Below are 10,777 nucleotides of genomic sequence, written 5' to 3'. Positions count from 1 at the left end.
TGTAGTTTTGTGGTGTCTCTCTTGTCGTGACGTGTGTTTCGTCCTATTTTATTTGACATGTTTTAGCCCCTGTCCCCGCAGGAGGAATTTTGCCTTTTCGTAGGCCGTCATTGTAAATAAGAATTTGTTCTTGGTTGACTTGCCTAGTTAAATAACATTTTAAAAATGAACTCCTCTGGAGTTAGTTAGAAAGGAGTGGTAGCTGCATTAGAAAGCCTGGTCTGGGTCTGGTCTAGACTGGTCTAGGTCTGGTCTAGGTCTGGTCTGGGTCTGGTCTAGACTGGTCTAGGTCTGGTCTGGGTCTGGTCTGGTTCTGGTATGGGTCTGATCTGTCAGGGTCTGGTTCTGGGTCTGGTCTGGTCTGTACAGTCCTTGCTTAGTCCCCAGTTTACCAACCTACTATATGTACTACTGCCACTTAGCACAAGCTTTTATCCAAAGCAAGTGAATCCATTTTTAATATGTGCATGTGATCCCTTCAGGAGTTCAACCCACTACCTTAGCTTGCTAGCTTTCTATGAACAAGAGCCGAGATGATCCTGCAGTCTGAGTCATAGGCAGGACTGACTTGATATTGTTACCCTACTATTATGCTGTTGATCAGCTATATTAACCCCTCTCTCCATGACCTCTAATCTCAGACCGTCTCCCCTCCTTCCAGTTCATCCTGCCTGTGCTGTCCCACAACATGAACCTGTTGTATTAACCCCTAACTCTCCTCCTGACCTCTAACCTATCCTCCAATAGGAGTGTTTCCAGTTCATCCTGCCCGCGCTGCCCCACGCCATTGACCTGCTCCGGGACGCCGTGGTCAAGGTGAAGGAGGCAGTGGACGAGCTGGAGGACCTCCCCTCGCCCCCGCCTCCCCTCTCACCGCCCCCCAATAGCTCGCCGCGGCGCCAGACGGAAGATAAGGGCGTGCAGTGCGAGGAGGAGGACGATGAGAAGAAGGACAGCGGTGTGGCGTCCACTGAGGACTCCTCGTCCTCGCACATCACCGCCGCCTCCATCGCCGCCAAGGTAACCAATGGGGAGGTAAGGGAACGGGAATCTGGCAGAACTTCATATGCAATGTCTACATTCCGATTCTCCACTTTTTTGTGCACACCTCTCCTAGATTTAAAAACATTGTATTGGTGTAAGCATTGGCTAGAGGAAGATTCAACCATGAATCCATGATGGGAAGTGTACAAATGCACACTGGGAAAAGGGTGGCGAATCGAGACATACAGTGTGTACAGTATATTCCTATGAGTACACCACCCTCCATGTCATCATTATTATTTCATACAACATTCTCATAATCATTCTGTACACATGTAACGCTTTTCAGATGTGTGTGTGTGTGTGTGTGTGTGTGTGTGTGTGTGTGTGTGTGTGTGTGTGTGTGTGTGTGTGTGTGTGTGTGTGTGTGTGTGTTATTCATCGTCCATTGAAGTGACAGTTGTCCATTTTCATTTTCCTGTCCCGTCCAACATCAGGGTGGACTTATAGCTCTGTGGTCCTAATGTCATGGTAACAGGTTTCGGTCAAGTCCCGGCTCCATCCTGGAATTTTTCTCATTGTCCAATCATGGACATTCATTGGTAAGATTACATGCAATCCATGTTTCCTGGACACAGATGAATCCTAGTCATGGACTAAAAAGCACTTTCAATGAAGATTGTCCATTGACTTTGCTTTTTCGTCCAGGACTAGACTTACTCTGTGTACGGTGAACCACCTCCATGTCTATTACATATAGATACGTCCTGATTCATCTCTGTGATCTATAATCTATCCTCATATCATCCTGAAAATCATATCATACCGTCCATATTGCCCAGTTTCATTCATTATTCATTCATTACTGTAATATCATCACACTTAGAAGTGTCTCGGTGGCTCTTGGCTATAGAAGCTGTCTGGTAAGGTTTACAGTGTTTATTCCACTGGTTTAGTTTAGGCATGGGGGTCCAAATGTATTAAGGTTTGCTTTAGGAAGGAGGGTTAGGTTAAGGTTAAGTTTAGCTGTAATTTTTGTGAGGTTAAGGTTAGGGAAAGGCATGAAAGTTAACATTGGGTTAGCGTACTGCCGCCATTTATTTTCTTCTGGTCAAATATGCACTGCCTATAATGAGCACTGAGGCACAAGATGCTGTGCTATAGTGAAGGTAGTCAACGGGTCAGATGTGTAGCATGCTATCTAATATCTATCTAATGTGTAGCAAGCTATCTAATATCTATCTAATGTGTAGCATTCTATGTAATACAAATTCTACAGTCATAATGGGCCATTATTTGAGTGTGTGTGTGTGTGTGTGTCTTGTTCTTTCTTTCTGTGTGTGTGTGGGTGTGTGTAGATCCCAGATAGCATCATCTCCAGGGGTGTCCAGGTTCTCCCCAGAGACACAGCCTCTCTGAGCACCACGCCCTCTGAGTCGCCCCGTGCCCAGGCCACCTCGCGCCTCTCCACCGCCTCCTGCCCCACGCCCAAAGTAAGGCCTTACACCCACACACACATATGTATGGACAGACGCACACACACACACACAGTCATACCATAGACAGACACACAGATGCCATTTCTCTGCCGAAGTGTTCTCTTCAGCGTCTATCGATCATCATGTGAAGATGGCGCCGACAGACATGGCTCTGCTTCTAGCTCCTAAGCAATTCTTTCACAAGCATTTCGCTACACCCGCAATAACATCCGCTAATGATATGTGTATGTGTACCAACACAATGTGATTTCATTTGATTTGATCACGGTGCTATGCCAAACCAAAGTGTGTGTGAAAGGGCCCCTGCTGTGGCTAGTATGGTAGTGGCTGTGTGTTTATGTGTGCGTATCCTTGTTTGCGTGGGTCAAGTGCATTACACTGAATTAACTCTCTACCTCCACCACACACTCACACGTCCTCCTCCATTCCCTACCTTAAGTCAACCCACTCCGGTTTCTCATGCAGATCGGTGTACTACGACGCAGGATAGAGCAGTGAGGGATAGCTGGTGACAAGAAAGTGGTTCACCTTTTAGCCAGGTACATTTCTATGGCAATGAATCATTAAGAACTAACCTGCTCCGGGAAAGGCTAACTCGGGGCTAACTCCACTTATCCTGAATGAAGTGGTTGAGCTGCGATTTGTGGACCAATCAAATCAGATTCCCTGCATCATCGTCTCCTTCATTCTCCGGACCATATTTGAGGAAGACAACTGATGAAATATTGTATTTATTCAATGTTCTTAAACGTGTTAAAAACTGTAACATTCAAATACGTATCACACTACATATTTAGGAATGACTTAATAAAATCATTGTATCGAGTCTTCAAAATAAGTGGCTGTGCACTGATAGCACACCACTGAGCACCAGAGACGCTATTAACGATCCGCGTAATGAAAGAAAGACGACACACTTCTATCTTATTTCCCACCATAGCCTCGTGAAATTGCAGGATAACTTTTCTTTCATTTTAATTTCGGCAAAAAGGTCAATCTGGCACTAATATGGATGCTGGTTTCAGCAACGTCTCACTAAAGAGTTAGGCGTTCGTCTAACCATGTGCGACATGCACACACAGTTACAAGCCAGCTAGAGCGACAACTGCCGGATCAATATCCACCTTCATAACATGGATGAAGCCTGAGCTGGAATGGGAAGCTAACTGAAGCTGGCTAGCTTTATAAAATCCTGGGGAGATCTAGACGGCATCGTACTATACCACTATGGTCTCACAGTCAGAGATGCAGTCTATCTCTCTCTCTCACTCTCTCTCTCTATCTATCTCTATCTCTCTCTCGCTCTATCTCTCTCTCTATCACTCTGTCTCTCTCTATATATCTCTCTCGCTCTATCTCTCTCGCTCTACCTCTCGCTCTCGCTCTCTCTCTCTCTCTCTCTCTCTCTCTCGCTCTCTCTCTCTCTATCTCTCTCTCGCTCTATCTCTCTCTCTATCACTCTGTCTCTCTCTATATATCTCTCTCGCTCTATCTCTCGCTCTATCTCTCGCTCTGTCTCTCTCTATATCTCTCCCGCTCTACCTCTCGCTCTCTCTCTCACTCTCTCTCGCTCTCTCTCTCTCTCTCTCTCTTGCTCTCTCTCTCTCTCTATCTCTCTCTCGCTCTATCTCTCTCTCTATCACTCTGTCTCTCTATATATATCTCTCTCGCTCTATCTCTCTCGCTCTACCTCTCGCTCTATCTCTCTCGCTCTATCTCTCTCGCTCTACCTCTCGCTCTATCTCTCTCGCTCTCTCTCTCACTCGCTCTCTCTCGCTCTATCTCTCGCTCTATCTCTCGCTCTGTCTCTCTCTCTATCTCTATTTCGCTCTATCTCTCTCGCTCTATCTCTAACTCTCTCACTCTATCTCTCGCTCTATCTCTCTCTCGTTCTATCTCTCTCTCGCTCTATCTCTCTGGCTCTATCTCCCTCACATCTTGTCTCCATGGTTCTCCTCCTGGACATTGGGCAAGTGTCATGGGAATAGACTAGGGGTTGCTATGGGAATGGCTGAAGGGTATATACAGTAGATTCCACCGCAGGTTCACAGGGTCGGCCAGGCTGACCACTGCCACATGTAGGTGGTATGTACAGTATGAGTGTCTAGGAACGGTACACTATGGAGAACGGAGAATATAGATACAGTGTTCAGAGAAGTAACACAATGGCTGTGTGTGAATATACACTGCCTGTGTCAAACAGTTGTTTGTTGTTGTTGGGGGGTGTCATAAGCAGACACATATTTGTTCTAAGACGTAGGATTATCTCAGTTTCTATTTTCGTAGTTCGTAACAATTCCAAGACGACTGACTTGGCTTACTTAACTTGGGGTTGTTGTGGAGCATTTGGTGCCAATAGTTTGCTAAATGATTTGTTTGTTTATTCCCTGCGTACCTAAGACCGTAGAGTCCTGGGAAACGGGATGTACAGTAGACTTTGAGCTGCCACCACTAAATGCCCAGTAGTGGTATTGTTTAACTGGTAGTGGAGGCAGTATGGTCTCGATAGCAGTACTGTATGTAAGCGGTGAGTAGGCGTTGTGCTACTGTCCCAATGTGTCTGTAGTTCCGCTGCAGTATGAGGTGAAGTTACTCTACCTCACTAAACTAAAGCCGTTTTTGTTAATGACCCAGTTTGAGTTGCTGCTTCTCTGTCAGGAGCTGCCGTATCCTCCACATTCTATAACCACATGAGTCAGCGCGACAAAGCCTGGCCAAATCTCTTCCAACAAAGTACATAGACACATACAGTAAATCAGGCGTGTACGCCGCTTTCCTAACTCACTTTGAGTATGATTATCCAATGTTCAGTAAAGGGCTTTCCAGACAGGAAGCAATGGGGGGAGCGCAGTTTGCCAAAATAATGCAGATTTCTATTTTCTCTGCCTCGGCTGAGCGGCTTTCACACGAGCACCACTGACCGCTAGATAGGATGTGCCACCCCAGGCCATGTTTGTGTGTGTGTGTGTGTGTGTGTGTGTGTGTGTGTGTGTGTGTGTGTGTGTGTGTGTGTGTGTGTGTGTGTGCGTGCATGTGTGTGTGCATGTGTGCGTGCATGTGTGCGTGCATGTGTGTGTTAGGCGCCTCTCACCACACGTTCTCACAGGTCTTCATGTGAAGGGGAAACAACCTCTGCTGCTCTGCCTCCACACCACACACACGCCGAGCAGAGAGAGAGAGAGGCACCCAGATGCACTGTTCTAATGTCCAAACCTGTCTGTCTACACAGCACAGGAGCTGGGGGCACACACACACAGACTCACAAATAACACAACATGAAAATAAAGACACACAGACACAGGGATACCATACACACTACTCAGGCAAATCACACTCAGACATGCAGACACTACACATTCATTCTCACAGGCACGGAGTATCTCACACGCATGCATACGCGCACACACACACACACACACACACACACACACACACACACACACACACACACACACACACACACACACACACACACACACACACACACTCCTACTGTGATGGTAGTGTAGTTGTACTCTTCCACTCTTGTGAGCATGTAGTGCAGTTACATAATGGTTGAGTTTGGATTAATGAAGCATATGGGAGAGTGTGTGTGTGTGTGGGGGGGGGGGGGGTGGCAGTAGGATTTGACTCAGTGGGCAGTGGAGGGTTATGGGGGTTCTGATACACTTCTCTCTCTCTTCCTCTCTCTCAATCTCTCTCTTCCTCTCTCTCAATCTCTCTCTTCCTCTCTCTCAATCTCTCTCTTCCTCTCTCTCAATCTCTCTCTCTCTTCCTCTCTCTCAATCTCTCTCTTCCTCTCTCTCAATCTCTCTCTTCCTCTCTCTCAATCTCTCTCTCTCTTCCTCTCTCTCAATCTCTCTCTTCCTCTCTCTCTCAATCTCTCTCTTTTGCTCTCTTCCTCTCTCTCAATCTCTCTCTTTCTCTCTCTCTTTTTCTCTCTTTCTCTCTCTCAATCTCTCTCTTCCTCTCTCTTCCTCTCTCTCAATCCCTCTCTTTCTCACTCATCCTCTCTCTCAATCTCTCTTTCTTTCTATGAGGGGTTCTCCCCCTCTCCTGTCAGGGCTTTCCTCAAGGTAAGTTTAAAGGCTGAATCACACACACACACACACACACACACACACAAACACATACACAAACAAACACACACACTCACACAAACACGCACACAGACACACGCACGCATACACACAAATACACACACACACTAACTGCACATACATACAGTCAGCTACTCTCTGCACACTGAAGCACTGTGTTCCTACAACCAGGACTGAATGTATCCTATTAGTTCCCTCCCCTGACAGTAATCCTAATATTAACCCCTAACCCTAACCCTGACCCCTTTCAATATTATGATATTTACGTCAACAATAGATGTGGTAGAGGTCAATGGAACTCGACCCAAAACAATGTAAATGTCATGGAAACACATGGCGGAAGTGTCCTGAATCTCCTCATTGCCCCCCAGCAAAATTAGCCTACATTTTTCAAGACCCCTGCAATCTGCGCTGGCATGCTGTCAATGAACTTCTGGGCCACATCCTGACTGACGGCAGCCCATTCTTGCATAATCAATTCTTGGAGTTTGTCAGAATTTGTGGGGTTTTGTTTGCCCACCTGCCTCTTGAGGATTGACCACAATTCTCAATGGGATTAAGGTCTGGGGAGTTTCCTGGCCATGGACCCAAAATATCAATGTTTTGTTCCCTGAGCCACTTAGTTATCACTTTTGCCTTATGGCAAAGTGCTCCATCATGCTGGAAAAGGCATTGTTCGTCGCCAAACTGTTCCTGGATGGTTGGGATAAGTTGCTCTTGGAGGATGTGTTGGTACCATTCTTTATTCATGGCTGTGTTCTTAGGCAAAATTGTGAGTGAACCCACTCCCTTGGCTGAGAAGCAACCCCACACATGAATGGTCTCAGGATGCTTTACTGTTGGCATGACACAGTACTGATGGTAGCGCTTACCTTGTCTTCTCCGGACAAGCTTTTTCCTGATGCCCCAAACAATTGGTAAGGGGATTCATCAGACCCCAGTCCTCAGCAGTCCAATCCCTGTGCCTTTTGCAGAATATCAGTCTGTCCCTGATGTTTTTCCTGGAGAGAAGTGGCTTCTTTGCTGCCCTTCTTGACACCAGGCCATCCTCCAAAAGTCTTCGCCTCACTGTGCGTGCAGATACATTCACCCCTGCCTGCTGGCATTCCTGAGCATGCTCTGTACTGGTGGTGCCCCGATCCCGCAGCTGAATCAACTTTAGGAGACGGTCCTGGCTCTTGCTGGACTTTCTTGGGCGCCCTGAAGCCTTTTTTACAACAATTGAACCACTCTCCTTGAGTTCTTGATGATCCGATAAAAGGTTGATTTAGGTACAATCTTACTGGCAGCAATATCCTTGCCTGTGAATTAAGCCCTTTTTGTGAAAAGCAATCCTGACAGCACGTGTTTCCTTGCAGGTTACTACCATGGTTGAACAATGATTCCAAGCACCACCCTGCTTTTGAAGCTTCCAGTCTGTTATTCGAACTCAATCAGCATGACAGAGTGATCTCCCTCCTCGTCAACACTCACACCTGTGTTAACGAGAGAATCACTGACATGATGTCAGCCGGTCCTTTTGTGGCAGGGCTGAAATGCAGTGGAAATGTTTTTGGGGGGATTCAGTTCATTTGCATGGCAAAGAGGAACTTTGCAATTAATTGCAATTCAACTGATCACTCTTCATAACATTGTGGAGTATATGCAAATTGCCATCATACAAACTGACGCAGCAGACTTTGTGAAAATGTATATTTGTGTCATTCTCAAAACTTTTGGCCACGGCTCTACATTGGGCCTGTTACAATACATCAATCATGACGGATTTGATGACTACCTACTTAGTTAGATCAGATGTGTAGAACCAGTATCTTTCTCCTATCCCCCAGGACATATGTTCCATTGACCTTGTCATGTACTGTCATGTTGTGTCTTGTTTCTGTCCTTTCCCTTCACCCTGTCTCCCTCTGCTGGTCGTTGTTAGGTTACCTTTTCTCCCCCTCTTTCCCCCAGCTGTGCCTTGTCTCCTCCTAACTACCTCGTCACCCCTTTTCCCACCTGTTCCCTTTTTCCCTCTGATTAGTCCTCTATATCTCTCTCTGTTTCTGCTCCTGTCTTTGTCGGATTCTTGTTTGTGTTGTTCATGCCTGAACCAGACTATCGTCATGTTTGCTGCAACCTTGTCCTGTCCTGTCGGAACCTGCCGGTCCATCTGAGCCTACGTTTTGTTTTGTTATTAAAGAAGCTCTGTTTACGTTAATTCGCTTTTGGGTCCTCATTCACGCACCGTAACAGAAGAATCCGACCAAGAATGGACCCAGCGACTTCGGATCCTCTCCACTCAGCCGTCGAGATCCAGGGAGCGATGCTAGGCAGACACAAGCAGGAATTGTCTGCTGCTCGACATGCCGTTGAGACCCTGGCCACCCAAGTCTCCAACCTCACAGAACAGGTTCACCATCTCCGCCTCGATCCACCGGCCACTTCCAGGGCTTTCGAATCTCCGGAGCCCAGAATCAATAACCCGCCGTGTTACTCTGGGGAGCCCACTGAATGCCGCTCGTTCCTCACCCAGTGTGATATTGTGTTTTCTCTCCAGCCCAACACTTACTCCAGGAGCACTGCTCGTGTCGCCTACGTCATATCTCTCCTTACTGGACGGGCTCGTGAGTGGGGCACGGCAATCTGGGAGGCAAGGGCTGAGTGTACTAACCAGTATCAGGACTTTAAGGAGGAGATGATACGGGTTTTTGATCGATCTGTTTTTGGGGAGGAGGCTTCCAGGGCCCTGTCTTCCCTATGTCAGGGTAATCGATCCATAACAGACTACTCTATTGAGTTTCGCACTCTTGCTGCCTCCAGTGGCTGGAACGAGCCGGCTTTGCTCGCTCGTTTTCTGGAGGGTCTCCGCGCAGAGGTAAAGGATGAGATTCTCTCCCGGGAGGTTCCTTCCAGCGTGGATTCCTTGATTGAACTCGCTATTCGCATTGAGCGACGGGTTGATCTTCGTCACCGAGCTCGTGGAAAGGAGCTCGCGTTCTCCGTTGCCCCCCTCTCCGCATCACTACCATCTTCCTCTGCCGGCTCGGGTGCTGAGCCTAGGCAGCTGGGAGGTATCCGCATCTCGACTAAGGAGAGGGAACGGAGAATCACCAACCGCCTCTGTCTCTATTGCGGTTCTGCTGGTCATTTTGTCACTTCATGTCCAGTAAAAGCCAGAGCTCATCAGTAAGCGGAGGGCTACTGGTGAGCGCTACTACTCCTGTCTCTCCTTCAAGATCCTGCACTACCTTGTCGGTCCATCTACGCTGGACCGGTTCGTCAGCTTCCTGCAGTGCCTTAATAGACTCTGGGGCGGAGGGCTGTTTTATGGACGAGACCTGGGCTCGGGAACATGACATTCCTCTCAGACAGTTAAGGGAGTCCACGGCCTTGTTCGCCCTGGATGGTAGTCCTCTCCCCAGGATACAGCGTGAGACGCTACCTTTAACCCTCACTGTTTCTGGTAATCATAGCGAAACCATTTCTTTTTTAATTTTTCGTTCACCTTTTACACCTGTTGTTTTGGGCCATCCCTGGCTAGTTTGTCATAATCCTTCCATTAATTGGTCTAGTAATTCTATCCTCTCCTGGAACGTCTCTTGTCATGTGAAATGTTTAATGTCTGCTATCCCTCCTGTTTCCTCTGTCTCTTCTTCACAGGAGGAGCCTGGTGATTTGACAGGGGTGCCGGAGGAATATCACGATCTGCGCACGGTGTTCAGTCGGTCCAGGGCCACCTCTCTTCCTCCACACCGGTCGTATGATTGTAGTATTGATCTCCTTCCGGGAACCACTCCCCCCCGGGGTAGACTATACTCTCTGTCGGCTCCCGAACGTAAGGCTCTCGAAGATTATTTGTCTGTAGCTCTTGCCGCCGGTACCATAGTCCCCTCCTCCTCTCCCGCCGGAGCGGGGTTTTTTTTTGTTAAGAAGAAGGACGGGTCCCTGCGCCCCTGCATAGATTATCGAGGGCTGAATGACATAACAGTGAAGAATCGTTATCCGCTTCCTCTTATGTCTTCAGCCTTCGAGATCCTGCAGGGAGCCAGGTTTTTCACTAAGTTGGACCTTCGTAACGCTTACCATCTCGTGCGCATCAGGGAGGGGGACGAGTGGAAGACGGCGTTTAACACTCCGTTAGGGCACTTTGAATACCGGGTTCTTCCTTTCGGCCTCGCTAACGCTCCAGCTGTCTTTCAGGCATTAGTCAAT

At 47.6% G+C, this 10,777-nt stretch overlaps 1 protein-coding gene across 14 annotated transcripts in view; it reads left to right on the top strand.

Moving 5' to 3' along the window:
- Positions 1-10,777, top strand: part of LOC110529226 (gephyrin) — a 127,162-nt gene that overhangs the window by 77,284 nt on the left and 39,101 nt on the right. For 11 of the 14 annotated variants that reach the window (XM_036985268.1, XM_036985267.1, XM_036985266.1 and 8 more), the window contains exons 7-8: positions 748-1,035; positions 2,343-2,477. In XM_036985268.1, the coding sequence (XP_036841163.1) occupies positions 748-1,035; positions 2,343-2,477 (423 nt within the window). The remainder of the gene's footprint in view (positions 1-747; positions 1,036-2,342; positions 2,478-10,777) is intronic. The other 3 variants (XM_036985269.1, XM_036985263.1, XM_036985260.1) reach the window with 1 other exon arrangement.

Source organism: Oncorhynchus mykiss, chromosome 8 (genome assembly GCF_013265735.2).
Source record: "Oncorhynchus mykiss isolate Arlee chromosome 8, USDA_OmykA_1.1, whole genome shotgun sequence".
NCBI lineage: Eukaryota > Metazoa > Chordata > Actinopteri > Salmoniformes > Salmonidae > Oncorhynchus > Oncorhynchus mykiss.
Note: the sequence above shows the minus strand (reverse complement) of the source record. Positions and strands in the feature narration are given on the sequence as shown.